This window comes from Nuphar pumila, chromosome 2, assembly GCF_984573655.1.
Source record: "Nuphar pumila chromosome 2, dmNupPumi1.hap1.1, whole genome shotgun sequence".
NCBI lineage: Eukaryota > Viridiplantae > Streptophyta > Magnoliopsida > Nymphaeales > Nymphaeaceae > Nuphar > Nuphar pumila.
The window spans coordinates 109,625,925-109,647,580 of NC_143250.1; the positions used below are offsets into that span (position 1 = coordinate 109,625,925).

At 41.5% G+C, this 21,656-nt stretch overlaps 1 protein-coding gene, 1 non-coding gene and 1 pseudogene across 3 annotated transcripts; 2 read left to right on the forward strand and 1 right to left on the reverse strand.

Moving 5' to 3' along the window:
- The first annotated feature begins 2,617 nt into the window (after window positions 1-2,617).
- On the forward strand, window positions 2,618-2,703 carry TRNAY-GUA (transfer RNA tyrosine (anticodon GUA)). The gene is given in 2 exon segments: window positions 2,618-2,654; window positions 2,668-2,703. It is a non-coding gene; the product is annotated as a tRNA-Tyr (tRNA).
- A 263-nt stretch (window positions 2,704-2,966) lies between these two features.
- LOC149846685 (protein WHAT'S THIS FACTOR 1 homolog, chloroplastic-like) lies at window positions 2,967-4,533 on the forward strand (annotated as a pseudogene). Its single transcript, XR_016428353.1, has one exon. The product of XR_016428353.1 is annotated as a protein WHAT'S THIS FACTOR 1 homolog, chloroplastic-like (transcript).
- Window positions 4,534-11,567: 7,034 nt separating this feature from the next.
- On the reverse strand, window positions 11,568-13,572 carry LOC149846686 (uncharacterized). The gene is made up of 3 exons (XM_089992154.1): window positions 12,450-13,572; window positions 12,201-12,347; window positions 11,568-12,125 (listed from the first exon to the last, which is right to left on the reverse strand). The coding sequence occupies exons 1-3, from the start codon at window positions 13,570-13,572 to the stop codon at window positions 11,602-11,604; spliced, it is 1,794 nt and encodes a 597-aa protein (XP_089848280.1). The 3' UTR covers window positions 11,568-11,601.
- Window positions 13,573-21,656: the final 8,084 nt, after the last annotated feature.

Below are 21,656 nucleotides of genomic sequence, written 5' to 3' on the forward strand. Positions count from 1 at the left end.
AGTCAGATCTGGACCTGGTTAATCTGGATCTGATACAGATCCAAATTGAACTGGGTCTATACTGAAAACCCAGATCCAGACCCGAATGGTTCAGTTTGGACCTTGGTTCAACTGGATCGGTTCAGACCCGATCCGGTCTGAACCTGGTTCTACCCGAACCCACCACTAACAGAATCGGTTTGGCTTGAACCGGTTCGACCCGAACCGATTCGGTTTGAACCGGTTTGGCTTGAACCGGTTCGACCTGAACCGGTTTGGCTTGAACCGGTTCGACCCGAACCAGTTCACCCATCTCACAAGACCCAGTTCGGTCTGGGTGCGACCTGGACCGACCCGGTTCGGTCTGGGTCGCACCCAGGCCGGACCAGATTATTTTTTTTTCAAGGTATTCGGTCTGGGCGCGTCCCAGACCGAGCCATCGGTCTGGGTCGCACCCAGACCGACCCGGTTCGGTCTGGGTCCCAGACCGACCCGGTCTGCTTAAAAAGGACCGAAAGGGGCAAAGCCCTTTTCGTTTACAGGGAGAGGGCGGCCACCTGCCGACCCTCTCCACTGTACCCCGGAGGGCATCGGCCGGTGGCCATGCCGGCCACCCCCAACGCAGGGAGATCGGCCACCGGCATCGGCCGGCTGGCCGATCCCCCCTCTCTCTCTCTCTCCCACACTCTCTGTTTCTGATTTTTTTTTTTTTAATAACTGCAACTCGCCGACAACAATGGCTGTCGACCCCCCCTGGGTTCGGATTAAAAGATAAGAACAAAGAAGAACGAAGAAGAAGATGGGGGAAGGTGGACTCACCCTGCTGCTGTCGTCGGTAATCTCTCCTCTCTCTCACTCTCTTTCTCTCTGTGCAGGGTGTGGAAAGGGGAGCCTGCGTGAGGGTTATAACCCTCACGCAGGGTGGGGGCTGAGGATAACCTCGCCCCCCCCCTTTCCGCGAATTATGGGGGGTGAGGTTTATCCTCACCCCCACTCGTTACGCGGTTTCCCCTTTGGGGAAACCATTTTTTTTAACTTAATCCCCTCCGACGACTTCGCCGGATGGGGGTTTTACAATGATGAAACCACATGGTACCATCAACTTGATGGCCATCGCCTTCTCCGGCCAAGGAGGCCGCTTCTAGAAGAGCATGTCAGATCTATCATGCACAACCAAAATTTCTTTTGACGATGGGTGGACAAAAAATTTCTGGCTCCGCCACTAGTCCGAATAAATGGATCGTCCTTAAAGACCATAGCATTGTCCCCGAGACTCGAAGTCTGCCCACCCAACGAAAAACTTCTGGCTCCGCCACTGATCTAGACGCACAGTTTTTGCACTGGGCAATTGCGCCTAACGGCATTTTGTGCACCAAAACTCTGTATCGGTCTCTTATTCCTCCTGGGGCTGACTGGCTTCCTGAGCATTTTTTATGGGTGAATGAGCCAACTCCCCGCTCTTAGTTTTTAGCCTGATTAATTTTACACGATAGGGTTCAGATGGATAAACTTCCTTAAGAAGGTGGGTTTTCAGTATCCGAGTAGGTGCGTCCTTTGCCAAGAGGCGGAAGAATCCATCTACCATTTGTTTTGGGCGTGCCCAATCTTTGTGGATATCTTTAAAAGTACGTGGAATCAACTTGAAGTAATCGTGAGAAAGGAATCCTTCGCGCTAGACCTTCTGTGAGGTCCTTCGCGGGTTCGCAGTTGCAAGCAGTGACGACTAATCTGGAGAAATTGGCTTCTTACTTTATGGTGGGCTATGTAGATGACTCGCAACAATGCGATCTTTCGTCAAATTTCGGTTGCTTTCAATAAGCTCGTTCATTGCATCTTGGTTGATATGTACGAAATTCTGCCCCTCTAATCTCATGTTATCCACCTCCTTCAGCCCCCTTCTCTTTCTCAAGACGCTGGTTGATCTCTGTGTTCTTTTATTTTTATGTTTTGCTTTCGTGCTTTCGGCTTTTTGTTTTGAGTCTGTTGTTTTTTTGTTCTCTCTCTTTTTATATATATATATATATATATATATATATATATATATATATATATATATATATATATATATATATATATATATATATATATATCCTGAGCTCGCTGCATGGCCGAAGACCTTGGGCTGCTGAGCAGGTATGCGTGCCAATTGACCTAGTTCAGTTTTGTGTTGAGAAAACTGGTCCAATTGCCCATTCATTGGGCCAACCTAAAGAAACTAATCGATCTTAGTGGTGGACATCGAGCTGGATTATTGACGAGTAATTGAGTTTCCGATTTTTAGGCGAACCGTGTCTGAAAACACACAACCGGTCCGTTTGGAGAAGTAAATTGGCTGAGTTCCAGTATAAGCTAAAGAGCATGCCAATGGGGCTCAGCCCAACCGAGCCAATAACAGCTGGGTTGAAAAGGATCCAACTTGACCCAAGCCTGATAAGACCTGCGCCAAACCCAAACCTGATGAGAGTCGGGTCGGGTCAGGTAAGCCTGAGGGACGTGGATGGACCTGTTGCACCGGCAGAGTGGTTTGACCTTGACATATGAACACGTCTATGCATGTGACAGTAGGTCGAGCTGTGGTTGGGTGACATCACCATATCTTTTACTACTATTATATTTAACGCAACCAATTACCCAACAACCGACCTTAGCTCAGTTGGTAGAGCGGAGGACTGTAGTTGGTTTGCTGTCATCCTTAGGTCGCTGGTTCGAATCCGGCAGGTCGGATTTGTTCTTTTTGCCAAATTTTTTCTCCGTCCTCTCTCTCAATCAGTAGTATACATTATGGTAAGCACTCAAAGATCAAGCCTGACAACAGGGCTTTCCTTAACTCCTTGGCAACAAAATTTTGCAAGGGCTTACTTTTGAAACTCGACATGATTTCAAGAAATAGTTTCCTGGAAAAAATTTACTTTCCCAAACCCTCCTTAAATTCTAGAGAGAGAGAGAGAGGCATCGAAACCCTAAACCCTTGCCCTTCTCCTCCTCCGATGCCTCCATGGATTCTCCGCTTCCTCTTTCGCAGACCCCTAACAATCGGCCTCTCCTCCTCCTTTAGGGAGTACGCCCTCCAGCCCGTCTGCAACTGCATCTCCGACGGCTCGTTTTCGCAGAGGAGGATGAAGAAGAAGGCCAAAAACAGGGAGAGCGCGAGGACGAAGCCCGTCCATCCCGACTCCCGCCGGGTCGACCCCTTCCAGTCCATCGTCGAGCGCGACGCCTTCTTCCGCTTCCTCACCATGACCAAGGACTTCCTCTCCAATCTGCCGGAGCATACCCTCCGGCTTGACGACGCCGGAAAGCTCCACCGCTAATTGGGCTTCCTCCGCGGCCCGGAAAGTAGCCCACTCGATCGAGCGCCGCCCGTCCATCTTCCGCCTCTACACCCACTGCGACGGAAGGATCTGGTTTGGATTCACGCCGCTGATGGAGGATCTCCTCCTTGAGGAGGGGGAGATCATGGATTCGATGGCAAGGGCTAGGGTTGATACCGTCCGGAAGCTCCTCATGATGTCGGCGAAGAAGCGGATTTCCATGAGCAAGATCAACCATTGCCACCTCCTCTTCGTCATCCCCCACGACTTACTGGACCGCGTTCTCAGCTACCCCGAGCATTTCAGGGTCGTCCACGAGGACGGCAAGCAGATTCTCGAGCACGTCCGTTGGGATCCTGCCCAACTGTTAGCGCCCTGGAGTCCGATTTCGTCGTGGATGAGGATAGAGTGAGAAAGAAGTTTACTTTTCCTGTTAGTCATGCTGGTTACCTCAATCTCGGCAAGGAGGGCACCAGGAAACTCAACATGGTCAACACGCTCCCGCTTGTTTCGCCGTATTCGGATGCTTCGGGGTTGAAATTGTGGTCGCAGGAGGTGGAGATATACAGGGTGAGCATCCTCCATGAGTTCCTCAGCCTGACCTTGGAGAAGAAGGCGTCCATACACCACATTCTGAAAGTCAAGGAGGAATTCAGTCTTACTAAGTTCATGTATCAGATGTTCTAAGTTCATGTATCATATGTTCTTGAAGCAGCCCAGGACGTTCTCTACGGCTGGAACGGAGATGAATTTGACAGTGTTCTTGAAGGATGCTTACAAGGATGGGGAGTTGATCGAGAAGGATCGTCAGGTTATATTCAATGAGAAATTCTATCGTTATGGGTTGCGACAATGCCCACCGGGCTTTACCACCGATGACTAAGAGCTTGAAGATTGAGTGTATGCTGATTGAAGACATGGGCTTGATTTGCTGCAGTTGGTGAATCATACTTGCTGCCAGAGTGGTGGTGCTTTTATCTCCAGAATGGGACTTGTGATTCTTTTTCATGATGGGATGAACTCTTCTTTCGGTTGTCACCCATCTATATATACACTAACTGGTCGTTAGAAAATGATCATGGAGGATGTTTGCTGACAAGCTGGTATGGCTGAAGTTTATTTGCTCAACGATTAACAACATTGTTGTGAACATTAAATTTCATTGCAGGGGAAAACTTTGTGAGTGCTCTATTCATGTGTGTTTATATGTTTTCTATTTATCAAGATATCAAACGTGAAGTAACATTTTATTGATTCTAGACTTTAAGAACATCTGTTCATGAGACAAATTGAATTTGGTTGATAGAAGGCCGCTGAGGTTGTTTTAGAAACTTCCATCTGTGGGGGAAGAGGTGATCACTTGGGAAAAAACTAATCTGTTGAACTCCACGCTCATAAATGATTCATTGACTGCCCTGCCTAAATTGCACAAACCAACAAAACCAATGACTTTAGCTGATACCTCTTCCCATGGGCTAGAAAAATTACTTCAATTTGAAATATAAACACCAAGGGAGGAAAGACCAATAAAGAAAAAGCTAACCGGCCTTTGTAGAAGAAAATTTTTTAATAAAAGAAAAATGTTTTCTGCCTTTACTGTTAGTGTTGTAACGTAGCTCTGGAGTCATGGCAACTCAACTTGCAGATTGAAAAGGTTTGACTTGAATATGATTCTACTTAAGAACAAAACCTAGATCTGGCTCTCTCCCTCTTCTAAGTGAATTTTGTTGGCCAAAAGCACGCTCTGAGTAAATTTTGTTCCAAGAGGGCTGAGGTGCACAGATAGGTAAAAAAGTTCTCTGCTGAAGAAATTTAGATATTTTATACTGGTTATCCAATTTTATATTTTTCCAAAAAAAATTCTAGCAATATGAGAATGCTAATAATCCATGATCCAGAATTTTGTTGGAAAAGTCAGCAATCCCTGGCATTAAACATGATTCCTGCCAAGTGAATGAAATTAAAATGGTGCTTTAGTATTAAACATGTCCAAGGGATTGAAGATTGATAACATGATTCCTGCCAAGTTAAAGTAATGTGTGTTAACGATTGCAAGTGGCTATGGCAGTGCGAGCATATTTGTGGGTAAGGGGAAGATGATGATAAGAAACAGAAATCTTCTTATAACCTTTTCCAATACGAAATGTATTGTTCAATTATTTCAAGTTTGTAGGGGAATAATTGTACTGAAAAAAAAAATTGTACTGAAGAACAAACCTCCAAATTGGCTAGTGGAAGTCTGTGGTTGTATAAATTAGTATATTTTGTACTCGGTTAATGAAGGGGACCGTCAAAGCAGCTTGATTACCTAAAAAAAAAGGGGGAAGCTTAATGTTAGTCTTAGCAAGGCATATAGTTGTAAAGAGTGGGAGGCTTGCTTTGTTGAAATCATCTTGTATGCTTGATAGATTAGGTGTTTTTAGGAGACATTGGAAATAGTGAAGTACCCCCAAACTTTTAACCTGGGTGAAGCAAATAATCTCACGAATTTATTACCATAGAACTTGCATAATGAAAATGGGCAATTTACCATTACAAAAACAACTAAAGCTCCCCTCCCTTCCCAAACTTCCCTGACTTTTCAATTCATATTTGTCATGACTTCTTCCCTTCAAACAAAACCTATCGTCTGAAAAAACCTTGCCTGGCTTTAACAATCTTTCACACCTGATGCCCACGAGGACTCCACTCATCTCATCTAGTAGGGATGACTCATATATGTCATAAGTTGATGGGACGGAAAAATTATCTGACTTGCCAAACCAGACAGGCACGCATAAAGGACACATGATTTTTGGGTGGTTCGATCGACATGATCTAAGTCAACAATAATGAAACCTCTCTCTCTCTCTCTTGAATTTACCAGAGGGAGAGGACCAGTTTATTTATAATGAAAATCTCGAAGGGGACGTACCATAAGGTTTTCTACTTTAGGTAGGACTCCACTTCACGTAGGTTACATTGGTATTTATTCTTCAGTAGTCTTGATCTTCTCTCTGGAGCCTTCTTGAGTTGTTTTCCATGCTCTCGTAGGACTCTTGTTAATGTGATTAATAGAGTCATGTTGTGTTAAAGAACCTAAACATGTGGGACAAGTGGGTTGGCCATCTTCTTTCTGAATTGGATCATCTGGACCTGCAGCAACAATTGGATCTACATCTCTAGCAGGAACATCATGAGTTCCAAGGTTTTACATCAATGAACTTGGTGAGCAAGTTTTTCCTCATAATCCAAAAAAAAAAAAAAAATCTTTGCCACTCGGCAATGATGAACATTTGTTATTCTTAACGCTTACGCAGAAAATAGATTTGCATGTAGCACAAAGAAAAATGATTAGGGTAATATAACAATTTTAACTCCACTATTGATATTAACTCTAAGATCAAATTAGCAGGGGTAGAAACCAACGAGAATGATGAATGAGGGTGCTGGCTTAAAGGTGACAAAAGTTTGGGAGCTATTTAAAAAGTGTAAAATTACAGGCAGTGGGTATATTAATTTTTGCCAAAATTTGAAAATTTGTATAGCTTTTAGTTGATTTCATCGCCTTGAGTAGTTTGGCTGGTGACACGCACACATGTATTGAGTTTGAACCCAAAATCCATAAAAAGGTGAGTGGGTCCAATCTAAATTCATCCAAGAGGGAATGATTTCGTCCTCTGTTTAACTTTCCTAATTATTTATATGTCTTCAATTATATATGCTTAGGAACGTGCACTGTCTTAGATTGAGGAGCACTTATCCTAACTTTCTATAGTCGTATTTTTTTAGCTGGCATTGTCTCCTATATTCTGAGCAAATGATATCCACTTAACTGAGAAGTTGCAAGTACTCTTCCATTTCCATTTCTTTTTCTACTTTTCTTTATTATTCATGTTTTCAATCAACAGGGATTTAAGCACGTGCTTTGTCTTTAGCTTTACGTTCATTGATTCAAACTGCTGGTTGTAGTTTTCGTGGCATATATATATATATATATATATATATATATATATATATATATATATATATATATATATATATATATAAGTCTTTTATGCTAACATGAATATGGTATCAATGAGTTGAATTGAAACTCATAAGTGCAATTATATGTGTTCAACATAGTCGATTTGTTAGAGATTAAGCCTTGAATCATGTTTTCTTAACAAAACAAATTCTTTTAAGTTGTAAAAAATTAGTGCATTTATGATCGTTAAGTTTTAAATAACAAAAAAAAAACTTGTACATACATCTGATTCTGGTGATTCTAAAGTTGATCCGACTTATATATATATATATATATATATGAGAAGTGAAATTATGAGAACTAATGTGTGAACTGCAATTTTTATAGATTTTTTGTTCTTTTCTCTTGAATCTAACTGTACAGATGTGATATGCATGCTTGGTTTAATAAGAACACACTCTTGAATCGTCCGATTTTAATGCATAAACGAGATTTTTTAAGGCTTTAAAATCAGTGGCTCATAATCTTCATAAATATTAAAGCACTCGAAAATCACATTTTTCATCGAAAATACACAATCGAGGTTGATTCCTAGCAAATTCACCATGCCAAGCACAACCACATGGTTGGATTTGCAAAAAAAGTATTGAAAATGCCCATATTTTTAGTTCTCATATTCTTGTGACTCTCTCTCTCTATATATATATAGAGAGAGAGTAGTGTGTAGGTGCTTGAACATTAGGTACTTGACAGGTAGTTTAACATGATTGCCGTCCATCTCCTGCTTGATGGACGGTCAGCTTCAAAAATGAGTTTTTCTGCTAAACGGGCAATAACAACTACAAAAGTCACCACTTAAAGTCAATTAGAGTAGTGCATAGGTGCTTGAACATTAGGTAATTAACAGATACTTGAACATGGCCGTCCATCACAAGCCTCAAAAATGAGTTTAGCCGTGCTATTGCTTGTTGAGCGAAAAACTCATTTTTTGATGCCCGCCGTCCATCAAGCACACGATGGATGGCCAGCATGTTCAAGCACCTACCACTTATCTCTCTCTCTCTCTCTATATATATATATATAGTCACTAGAATATGAGAACTACAAATTTGGGCATTTTGAACATTTTTTTTTTCAAGTCCAACCATGAGGATGTGCTTGACCTGGTGAATTTGCTAGGAATCAATCATTGGATAATGTATTTTCGATGAAAAAAAAAAGTGATTTTTTGAATGCTTGAATATATGAAGATTATGAGCCATTGATTTTAAAACCTTTAAAAAATCTTGTTTATGCATCAAAATTGGATGATTCAACAGCGGGTTCTTATAAAACTAATCATGGAGATCACATCCGTACCATTAGATTCAATAGAAAATAACAAAAAATTCATGAAAATCACTGTTCTCACATTAGTTCTCATATTCTAGTGACTATATATATATATATATATATATATATATATATATATATATATATAGAGAGAGAGAGAGAGAGAGAGAGAGAGAGAGAGAATGTGGTGATTTTGTACCATGATACCTTATACTGGTAATCACTCTTGTTTGTATGAAGCCACAAAATGTTAAATCTAAAATGTACAGATGTATTTATTTAATATGTTAGAAGGTTTTATCATGTCTAATGTACCATCAGATTTATTTTTCAGATGGTGAAAAATGAACAGCTCACAATTCATGAAAATAGGGGCAGTTTAAAAATGGTATAAAACAACATAATTTAGTCAACTTTAGCACATGAAAATAGTAAATAGGATATCCAAAGATTAAATTTGGCATTTGGAGCTTAGATCTATGTAAATCAAGTGTGTATATATATATATATATATATATATATATATATATGGTGGTACTGAAACATTGGCTGTTGGATCTTCCCTGATCCAACGACTATTTCTAGTTTGTTAAACGATGATGTCCATTGTGGATATCATTTATGAGTAAGGAGCTGGCTGGCTACTAAAACGGGCTCCCACCGTGGCCTAAGCTAAAAAAGCTGTATCTTTTATCACGTCTTAAAAAAGATCCAAAAATTAATTTGGATTGGATATAGATGTGTTCAATCAAATTATTTTAAGATATGAATCCAATTTGGATCAGTATTTTAACTCAAAGCTAATTTCGGTTCAGATCAAAATCATCTGGTTGCATCTTCCCCCATGTAAAATGTCTTGTTTTTATTCTATTTTTATTGGATCCAGCTCTGTCCCATGTATTTTGGATCTGAATTCAACCATACCTCTTTAGATCTGATTTGTACATGAAATTCATATTTGGATCTAATTTAGACATTTGGATCAATCATGTTCTGGTGCAAATTTGATCTTGCACTCTTATCCAGTACCATTGGATCCAATTTGAATCCGAATTCAGATTTGGATCCACTGTTCCTATTTTGTATTAGGATTCGGATCAGTCATGATTAAGCCAGAATTTGACCCATGCCCTGTAGGTACGTTTAATGTATATAGCTTGGAAAAGCTGCAGTATACATTGTTTATTGCATGATTTGAACGGGTTCTGAGAGCCAGCCCACTCCCTATTCTTTATGATGTCCACGCTGGTAGTCAGCTCATTAAAAAAGTAAATATTGGCTAGAAACTAATGAGTAGAAATCACTATTTTTTCTTCAAATTTTTTAAATTTTTTGTAGATCAAATGTTACAGATGTAATTAATCTACATGGTTTGTTTATTTAAAAAACTTTTTTGAATCATGTGATTATGACAAGTAATTAGGTTTTTAAAGGGGTCTTAAAATCAACGGCCCACAATGTGCCAAAATTTCATACATTTTTACATACCCAGGGCTTGATCCCTGAACACATCTATGTGGTTAGATTGAGTAGATACAACTTGTACCTATGATTTATATAGCTCATTAGTTCTGTACATTCATTATAGTAGCCAATATTTACCCTGATTAAAACAGCTAAAATATCTTAAAAAAGTGGTGACTTCAAAATAAAAATAACAAAAGTACCCTTGGCTGGTTTGTTAAGATTGTGTTTGACCATTTATTTTTTCTTCAAAACAAATATTGGTTATTTAATAGAAAGAAGTTTTTCTTTTTTAATTATGTCGTAGTAATGTCTTAATTAAGATGAAACATATCGATCTAAAACGTGGCTTTTGATAAACTTATTATGCTTAGGGCTGGGCAACAGACAGGCACAGTTCAGATGGTCCGAGAGCTGGGCTTAGGCTCAGTTTTGGTCCAACGGGTTCCTGTGTGAGATGGGGATTGCCATTTCCCCCACTGATTCACTATTACTAAGTTCTAGGTGGTCAGCTTGTTATGCTTATGGGCTTAATTACGCTGGTCCATAATACTAATTTGAGAATCTCATCCGGGTGGTGAGATGAGATCGTCAAATTAATATGAAGCCATTTATATGCAGCCTCGCTGCATGCTTATCATGCAGCTCTACCATTGAAAATTCCTTATATGCAGCATCGGAGCACACAGTGGGCATGCAGTGACCTGTGTGACAACCATCCATCTTGGCATTTCTCGAGATAGGTGCAGTGTCCATCTCAGGAAATGTTTAGATGGACCGTCAACAGTAGCGGAGCCAGTTGCATAAAAAATGACCTCTTGAGAATATTGTTATTTCCTACAAATAAGATCATCAAATCCATGACTTTGGTTCTTCGATTCTATTACTAATCATCTTGGCTAGGAGTAGCTATCGGACCAGCTCGGCCTGACTCAATTGGGGCCCAATAGGTCCAACCCATATTCCTGGCTCGAGCCTGGCCTGACCCAGTTATAATTGGGCTTGTGTCAAACTCAAGCCGCACCTGTCGATCCCCATGTATTTTAAACAGGGGCCCAGCTCGTGTCGATCCCCATGTACTTAAAAAATAATGCTTATATGCGTTTCTATTGATTGAGTATATGTCTCGCCCATTTTCTTCAACAGTTCTTTCAGTCTCAATTCCGTCTTTTTCTGTTAATTTCAAAGCATGGTAGCACAAGAATTCTGGTTTCATTTTTACAAACTCTGAATATCAACCTATCGCTACTCGATAAGAAGTTTGGCTACTAATTTATTCATTCTAGCAAAGATACAAATAAATGAAACCTCAGGAGGATCTCAAATAACTTGGCAATGGCTGCATGCATGCGAATTCTATCAACATTACTATCCATAAAAAAAAGCATGCTAACCAATAATGGCTACACGCATGTGAACTCTATCTCCATTTCTATCCATAAAAATAAAATTGCAAGCTAACCAACAATAGCTACAAGCATGTGAATTTTATTTAGATTGCTATCCATAAACAAAAAAAAAACACAAAAAAAATTGCATGCTAACACCTAAAACTACCAGCACAGCCTATCTTCTCATGGACAAGCTTTCATACCCACTCCTGTGTCTATCACGACTGCTAGGCCAAGACTGGTGACCACCACTGCTGCCTCTGCTGCTGCCAGACCGTTGAGTGGTTGCCCCTGTCTTGAAGGATGGTGATCCTTGGTTTGATCGCCGCGTTACCCTTCGCCGGGAGCTCCATCCACTGTTTCCCAATGCGGCCTTCGCAACTCTGTCGATGGCTGCCTCCCTTGCTCTCACTGGTTTAATTGGTTGCTTGTTCAGATAAGCCAGTTGGGGTAGAAGGCCTGATACTGACTTCCTTAGCTGATCTTCACCTACAATGGTCTGAACTGGGTTGCCAAGTAGATTCAGTGCTACAAGAGTGTTGTAATTAGCCACTAGCTGCCCAAGTGCCTTGGCTGTGGTGATCTTGTTAAAACTCAGATCCAACACAGTCAATTTCGGAAGACGATGAAGGCCTTCGGCGTCCCTAAGCTTGTTACCGGCAACGTATAGTTCCTTAATAAGAGTACAATTAGACAAACCTGTGAAAACAGAGCTTTAGTACTTATGATAGACTCAGAAGGAAGGTATTACAACAATAACATTTGAATCCTTACCACGGTCTATTCGTGATATGCGGTTGTAGCTCAGATCTAAAACTCGCAATCGAGTTAATTCGCGAAGGCCTTCAATCGTGATGATTTTGTTCCTCGATAAGTTTAGTGTATGAAGGCTGTTGGGTAGTGATCCTGGAGTGATATGCACTGCAAAAGAGTAAAGAAAATTGGGTTAGAGACATAAATAACAAAGTCTTGTTCTCAACTGATTACTACAGAAAGTTTTTGAATAGGCTGTGGGATGCTCACCAATGAAGTTGCTTGAAAGGTTTATAGTTTTGAGGCTGCAAAATGCTGAAAAGGTAGGGATAACTTTTAAGCCCATGCCCGAGACATGGGCTACTGTTGATAAGGGATTCATGGTTGGAATAATATTGTTGGCCTGCAAAATCTCATTAGTCAAAGAAGAGCGCCTTGGTGTATGATTGCAAATTTCTGGTGATCCTGAGGCCTCAGGATAAGGGACAGACACTTCCTCTTCTTCGGATTCATGATGCTGTATTGTAGTCTCCACGCCGTCGACAGGGTGAACGAGGTCAGTATCGATACTGTTAACCCAGTCATCTATCCAATTGTGAGAGGATGGCTGTGTGGAGAAAGTCATCCAGTGACTGTAAGGCATGCTTCCAGAAGCTCTGTCAGAGAACTTATCCAAATTTGGTTTTTCTGCATTCATGGCTTCCTTGTCATTCAATATCGCCTGGCACGCGTCGAGGGTCTCCGATGAATAGCCTTCTTTCTGAATGGAGTCCTTGTGATTGATGGCTAATGGTTGCACTTTCCAATTCCCAGGCATTGGTCTGTGAAGGTTTCTATGACTCCATAAGAAGAACTTCCACCATATCCCTCTGTTCCTCGACGGAAGAAGCTGAATAGAAGACAGCCGCTTTAGCATCACTCTGTCTGCACTGTTGGGGGTCAGGACAGATACTGGGCTCCCCCGATTCCCCTGAATTCCTCCGGTATATCTGCCTGAAATTTCAGGGAGATCTTCATATGACTGTGATTTCGACGGTGAAAAACGATCTGGGATCATCTTATGGAGGATCCTCGTCTCCAAGTTCGAACACGAGCGCTCAAGTCTGGGCGAAGAGAGATCGGATCTGAGAAATTCTGTTCTCACATAAATCCCGGGATCACTAACCTGGCCGCTCTTGGCTGCTTTCTCAATCGAATCATCGGCAGGAGCAGAGTCTAAAACAGAGAGATCGCTCTGTGAATTGTTCCTTGGAACCTCTGGTTGGAGATCGATACCAGGGGATCCTCCACTAGCCAATGGACTCTCATGTTCATCCCCGCCTTCGTAAGCTACTTCTTCAATGGATCCACCATCTTGCCTTTTCGTCGAACTATATTTCATATCTTCAACCATTTTCACCTCAGAAGCAGAGCTCCCCTCTGTACTAAATGGTTGAGAGACATTGAAGAATGTCCCATTTGAGCTATTTATAGGAGAATTATCAACCCTTTGAAGCTCAACTCGCAGGGTTTCATGTGGATTAACTGCAGTCACAGGCTTAGAATCTCTAATCTGCAAAAAACATTACACAGTTGGAACTTCCCGTTAACAGAAACATAACCAACGAAAGAAATGCAAAACAAACATCTCATACCTTCGATCTCTTCTTCAGTAAAAGCACAGAGAAGCATGTAAACTTGGCCATCTTTACACAAAGAATCAGATTACTAAAAGATGAAGATAATTCAATACAATTCGCGAGATACCCGAATAAAGAAACGCTAAGAAAAATATCGAATAATCTACAAAAACACAATTTCCTCTGGTTTCTACATTGACGATGGCTGAAACTCTGCTAAGAAAAACAACAACAATAGCAAGCTAAGAATGAATAATGTTAGCCATAATCAATAGGCCATCCTCTTTGCGCTCGGCAGAGTCTCCAAATGCATGAAGGATTTGAATTCGGGTAATGAGGGATGAGGAGAACAGGTAGGCCTTCCTCCCTCAACACCTTCCACAAGGTGCGAGAAAATGCGGCTATCCTAGCTGCCAGAGTGAAAGGCACAACCCCCAGGTTTCTTCAAGAGCCGTCGAGAAACCGAGCAGATATCCCAACCTGCACAAAAACAAAAACAAAAACAAACACGGAATCAGAGAAACAGTTTACTTCAATCAACTGCAACCCGCAAGGACAACCACAAACACATCAAACTTCTCTCTCCATTTTCTTAACCACCAACCAAATTCACAAACATGGGTTTTCACCAAACACCAAAAAACCAAACAGTAAGAACATAAAAATGCACAAAAAAGGAAAAGAAACACACACAGAATCATGGGGAAAAACTCAGTCAGCTTTACAAGCTTTCAATTAATAGGAGAGAAAACTGCACCTCGTGTGTGCGCGTGTGTGTGGAGAGAGAGAGAGAGAGAGAGAGAGAGAGAGAGAGAGAGAGAGAGAGAGAGAGATTACTAGAGATGCCATGGTTGCTGCGATCTCTTAGCAGCATGCATGGACGGTGGGGATGTCGTTTTGGTGGGGAGGGAGAAGTTTTTAGTTTGAACCACAACGGAGCCTGGAGCAGCTTATTTATACGTACGTAGCGTCTCCCAGCAAAAAGAGAGAGAGAGAGAGAGAGAGAGAGAGAGAGAGAGAGAGAGAGAGAGAGAGAGAGACCACAGTACACACAAACCAACGTTAACCGGCCATAGTTCCCCACACCGATATCAGAACGAAGGTTAACACGTTTTGCTTCTTTTGCTTATCTTTTTCTGATAGCAATAATACCCTTTGTCATGATGGCAATATCTCACGTAGTGCCTGAAAAAACTTGTTGAGCCGCTCGGTGCTTAGCTTATACTTGACTTTCAAGAAGCTCGTTCGAACTTGTCAAAATAAATTTTGGTGTGCCGAACACTAAGAATAGGTTGCCAATATTTGAGCTTAAATAAACTCGTTAAGCAGTAATATATATATAATTTTAGATCTAGCATTACAAATGATGTTTCGCTTAGAAAAGCTAGTTTGAACTTCACTCAATAGAACAATTCAAATTCATTTTTTTTTATGACGAGGAGCTCTGACAAATCTAGAAAAACTCCAAGTGAAGCCCTACGTCCTCCCTGACTTACGTGACCCACTTTTGAAAGCTATGAACGCACCTGTGCGTCAGTCGAACTCGAGCTTGTTCATTTACAAAAATAAGACATTGTTTTCAAAACACTACTGAGCTCTGGCCGATCTTGAGCTCGAGCTGAGCTTGGCGGCCACAAGAACGAGCCGATCATGAGCTCGAGCTGAGCTTGGCCGAGCCGATCATGAGTACCCTCTAGTCTATGGCTCTAGCGGGCTGTGTCTCTTTCGCGGTGAGAAAACATGTGAAAAGGAAAACAAAAATGGCTGCACCTGCTTGACAACTGAGAATCCGGTTGCGTCGTCAGCTGCGTACCTTGTTTTGTATCTATTTGTTGCCAAACAAAAGCATTTGCCTCTATCTTGTATGTATTTGTTGCCAATGAAAAGCATTTGGCATCTGGCATTATGCAAGATCATATTTTTGTAGGTGACGTAATATAATTAGATGGTAATGAACTTATGAGGATAAATTCTGAGACGGCTAGAGTAAATATTCATGTGTATAGTAGTCCTTACATCAAGGAAATTGGTGGGGTGTAGGCAGGGGCCATACAAAGGAAGTCCCTGCAGAGTTGATGGCGCTGATGTACAGTTTTGATAGTGTTAGAGTGGAATATAGTCACTGTAAATTTTATTCTGCAGTTAAAAAAATTAGCTCAGCTAGCAAGGGGGAACTGACTAACAATTGGAAAGACCGTCCGCAAGACTGGCTCCTTCTGTTATAAGGGCTCTTTTTGTATATGTTTTTTTTTTTTGTTCAATGAACGGGTAGAGGTCGAGTCCAGATCGGGTGCAATATGATTGCACAAAATTTTTGTGCAGTAAGCACTCCATCGCCCTCCAACAGTTCTGAGGTCCCACACCTAACAGCCCCTGTCTCCAAGATGGAGGGTGATCAGGTGCTTAATGAACAAATATTTCAAATAAAGACACACAGAATGAAAGTGAAATTAAAGTAGGTAGGGAACCTTGGGACTTTATGAAATGATTAAAGCTCTGTATAAGGCTTTGTTTGGGAGCCCACATTGGTGAGAAGATGCGAGAGGTGATAGGATTGATGATAACATGGAGATGAGGATGGAGTTGTCAACAATATCTTTGTGAAGATATAGTTGAAAATGACTTATTTTCACTCTCAACATCAGCCTCATCTCCCAAAATGGAGTTCCGGAGAGGGTGGTGTATGTTCGCTCCCGATGAATCACTGAATCCCACGTCTGTGTTCCGGGCTTTGAATGAGCACCACTTATACAAGTACATGGGGCTCGTATTCCTATGTATGTTGACATAACTTTGCATCAGACTTTGGTGTTGTTGCAAAGACTTAAGTACCCTTTCTTGCTATTTTTCTCATAAAGTGATGGTTTGAAAAAATGACAAAAATACCCTTCATTCAAAAAAAACAAACAGTTCAAAAAAAGGACAAACAGGTCTTCCATCCAGAAAGTCGAGGATGATGTTGACTCTTCAAAGTCTTCTTCTTCTTTCTCCGTTCAAAAAAAGGACAAACATGTCCTTCATCCAGAAAGTCGAGGATGATGTTGACTCTTCAAAGTCTTCTTATTCTTTCTCCGTAAAACACTGTAAAACCCTCTCTCTTTCTCTAGAGAAGAAATCAAGGAAGGCAAAGAGTTCTCTCTCGAGAAGGCCATGAACATCAACCCTCTCACTCTCTCTCCCTTCTCTGAACATCTACTTCTGTGCACATCCAACAGACGATCCTACATTGCTCCATTGTCATCTTCTTCTTCCTTCTCCGTAAAACACTCTCTCTCTAGAGAAGAAATCAAGGAAGGTAAAGAGTTCTTCCTGGAGAAGGCCATGAACATCAACCCTCTCACACTCTCTCTCCCTTCTCTCTCTACTTCTGTGCCTGATTTAGAGTTTTTGCCCTTACAGAAGAGGGGTCCGAGGGCTCCCCCCCGGCGCGGATCCCGCTGCGCGGTCAACGGGCGAGGGTCCAGGGGGGTCGTCCCTGGCGGGGGGCTCGGGGGGCAGCGCCCTTCGGATCAAATTTTTTTTGGGCCTTCCAACAACGATTTGTAGTATTATCGGGCTTTCCAACAACAATTTGTAGTATTTTCGGGTCTCCAACGAAACACTATAGTGATTTGCGGAAGACACTACAAATCGCTATAGCGATTTGCGGAAGACACTACAAATCGCAAATCGCTATAGTGATTTGTAGTGTCTTCCGTAAATCGCTATAGTGATTTGTAGTGTCTTCCGTAAATCGCTATAGCGATTTGTAGTATCTTCCGCAAATCGCTATAGCGATTAGTAGATTCTTCCGCAAATCGCTATAACGATTTGTAGTGTCTTCTACAAATCACTATATCGATTTGTAGTGTTATTCAGTAAGCAAATCGCTACCCGAATTAGGACAAACTTGTCAAGGCCATATCTCCCTAACCGAAGGTCATATTCCAAATCCGTAAAAAGTGGTGTCTTTGTTATTGAGTCTAGTTTATTTCTGTAAATTTTCAGCGATTTCTATTGTCATTTCATTCCTCATTTTAACTAAAAACCATACCCTTATTATTTTGTGTTATTTGAGTTGCACAACACCATTCTCGCTTGACATCCACATCTTGATTCTGGTATACTCCTTGTTGGATTTTCCATTGATTTCTTTCAACCTTGCTTGAAACAAAAATATGTTTTTCTCACCATGATACCCTGTGCATTTTTTGACCACGACACCCGGGACCCGTGCCGGGGGGAGCCCCCGGACCCCCTCCTGTAATGGCAAAAACTCTAAATCAGGCTCCATAATGAATCAAGTTGAACGATGCTACCCACACTGGGAGGAGCCCCCAAACCCTCCTCCTATAAGGGCAAAAACTCTAAATCAAGCTCCACAATGAATCAAGTTGAACGATGCTATCCACGCTGAGAGGAGCCCCCAAACCCTCCTCCTATAAGGGCAAAAACTTTGAATCAGACTCCACAACTCATCAAGTTGAATGATGCTACCCACGCTGGGAGGAACCCTCAGACCCCCCTTTCTGTAAGGGTAAAAACTCTGAATCAGACTCCACAACTCTTCAAGTTGAATGATGCTACCCACGTTGGGAGGAACCCCCAGACCCCTCTCCTGTAAGGGCAAAAACTCTGAATCAGGCTCCACAACGAATCAAGTTGAATGATGCTACCCACGCTGGGAGGAGCCCCCAAACCCTCCTCTTGTAAAGGTAAAAACTCTGAATCAGGATCTACAACTCATTTAGTTGAATGATGCTACCCACGCTGGGAGAAGCCCCTAAACCCTCCTCCTGTAAGGGTAAAAACTTTGAATCAGACTCCACAACAGTCAATGTGTAGGTCTGCCGATGCTTGATGGAACAATGTAAGATCTTCTATTGGATGTTCATAGAAGCAGAAAGAGAAGGGAGAGAGAGAGAGTGAGAGGATTGATGTTCATGGCCTCCTCCAAGAAAGATTTCTTTCTCAGATAATCCTGCAGTGCAGAGACTGGGTCTTAAATAATCATCTTCGGGGCACTTAAGTCTTTACAACCACTCTTTTTCAAGAATCGTCATTTTTTTTTTGCACCAATGAAAGAGAAGGTACTTAAGTCTTTGCAATCGCATCAAACTCTAATGCTAATTAATGCTGACAAACATGGCGATACGAGATGCAGATCATGAGATAGCTAACTGCCGTGTTTAGGGAAACATATAACCTGCTTTGCCAAATAACTGTAGAGAGGTAAGTGGTATTAATTAAGCTTTCATTGAATACCGTCCCGGGCCCTCAAATAGGGCCTAAGTTGCACTTGCTTATATTGATTTGATGGGACAGTAGGATAACATGATTGAATGATTGGGGTAAAGATGCCTCTATACAGGAGGTCGAGGTTCAAATACTGTGAGCGCCACTCCTTTTAACAACCAACATAGGCTATGAGAGTTTTGCACCCCCGAGCCGATAGCTATAACCATAGATATAGCATGTTGGATTCGGATACGGCAGATGGCAACACCAAAGGGAGGTAATCTATAAGAGCTTAGGGGTCTTTTCAAGCGACACGGTTGTAACAATAAAGTGAAAATTCCCTGTAAATCCGCTGCAGGTACTCAATATGGGCCATCATAGCAGGCTGAGCCAGAACAACCATCAAGAAATAGTACAAGGAGAACTAACAGGGGGCTACACGTAGTTGCTAAGAGCTGTCAGTGTAAGTCTCCCTGTGGTGGGACGTTGCAGGTTCAAACCCCAGTGGTATGTTGAATAATAACTGGTGGGGATCTGCCTAAAGCTTGGCAATGTGCTCCAAGTGGATTTTCGGTGTTTTTCTTTCGTGTCCGGGCGATGTGCAGACACAATATTGGTGTGTCCTGCAGGCTCTATTTTGGCACCGGCTGCTGCTCAATGCTGCCACGCACACACACACAGTGGAGGACGGACAGGCACAGACGCACCAAAAAAAAACAGGATGGGACTGTGCATCCTGTCCTGTCCATGTGCATCCGTGATTCGAACCCACCCTAAGGGACCCTAGAGCGCATTGTAGTGAGCAGTTTATGGATGGCCCACCTATTTGTGTCTGAAGGCTTTTGATTTCTTATGAATACGAAGCTGATGCCGATCAGCAATTGAGCCCATGGTGTGTAGAAACGACGAAATATGAGCTTTGCATTCTTCATTCATTCATCCAACAACCATGCTGAATACACTGTGGGTTGGTTCGTCCATATTTGAGTGATGTACGTACCTTAGTGTACGTGGGCTGCAATCACCAACCGTTCTGTATAAAAAGTTGAAAACGTCACCCTTTTCTCTCAAGATTTTGGTTTGTTGTGATGATTGCCCTTTTTTTTCCCTTCAAACCTTGGAAAAGCTATTTTTGTGGGGGCATCAAGTCCAAAGTCACTATTTTTAACATATGGTCTTGTTCGATAGGGAAACTCGGTTCACTATAAGCTCTTTTCGAAAGCTAAAAATTTCTCGAAAAAGCTTTACAAAACTCACTTCCAGAATATGAGAAACTATTCTCTCTTTTAAGTTTTTCTCTAGTCAATTCTCAACCATTACCATCTCACTTTTATGTTATATATATATATATATATATATATATATATATATATATATATATATAAAATTTTTAAAATAATTCACTGAAAAAAAAAAACCATCACCCACTTCATATTAATTAACTGTTTGTAAAAAACCCTTCTTGAGGTCTCATGCTCAAGAGAGAGTACACTCAGCTTTGACCATGCGGCAAGAGATGCCACGCTGGTTCTAAGTAATGAATCCATTGTATGGCAAAGGGTCACAAATAGAATCCAAAGAGCCAAAAAAATCTTTGAGCACTTAAATCACATAAATATTATTGTTGGGGCTTACTTTTTTTAACAAGTCAGTGAAGCATGATGGTCCTTTAAAGCTTTTTGTTACGGGCATATAATGCATTACAAATCCACAATGCACCAAGCTGGCCAACCTAACAACCAAAAGACGCGTATCAACACCTTTTCATGTACTGAATCATTTTCATTTGCCCTGTACACTACCTCGTATGCAGCTGCTTAACGGAAGCTGATCAAACGTATTTCCAAATACGCATTCTATGTAGTCCATGTCGCTTAGTGCATAGTCGTCTCATACCATCTATCACTTTCAAAAGAAGCACAAACTTTATCTTATCCTTACGTATTATGAAGCATATTGCAGCTTCATACACACGACATAGCAAAACCTCACCACTGAAAGAACAAGACCTTGTGGCCTTCAGTTCGAAAATCAATTGATGATTAAACATCATAGTGAAGAGCACCACCCATACTCATTTGTTGATGCCTAGGCATTCAGTCGCCTAGCTCTGAGTCACTATACTTGGTTGTAATCACTTAATATGATCTTTTGAGCATTAACCCTAACCCACGTGCAACCCCGTGCATCCAACAGCTACACATGAGACCTCTTACAAGCCGAGAGGTACTTAACCAAATCTCCAAAGACAACATTCTCTGATCCGCTGACACTGCTCAACTGAACAATGCTCCACATCTGTGTCGCCACACAACGATGCACTAACAATGATACTGATGCCTATCGCATGTCATGCTACCACCGCACTTTACAGATCAAGCGAACACATACCACACGTTCCCACACTCGATGCATTTTTCACTCAATAAAGCTTCGCACTTTCCCCATCTTATTCCGAAAGATCGACCCAAGACAATCATATTGCATGGTGTTAAACAACTGCATCCAAGGGGAGGCCTATTTATCCCAGCACCGTCTACATGCAATCCATAATAAAATGGAGTATCCCCACTTGCTCTGGTTGTTCCTTATTACGCACATACAGGATAAAAAAAACCCAACATTTGTATTAAAGCCTTGT

Excerpts from the sequence above, each read along its gene's own strand:
- LOC149846686 (XM_089992154.1), bottom strand. The coding sequence starts at position 13,572 with ATGGTTGAAGATATGAAATATAGTTCGACGAAAAGGCAAGATGGTGGA. Across the intron at positions 12,348-12,449 it reads CCTTTCAAGCAACTTCATTG|TGCATATCACTCCAGGATCA; the intron begins GTGAGCATCCCA and ends ACTCTTTTGCAG. Across the intron at positions 12,126-12,200 it reads CATATCACGAATAGACCGTG|GTTTGTCTAATTGTACTCTT; the intron begins GTAAGGATTCAA and ends CTGTTTTCACAG.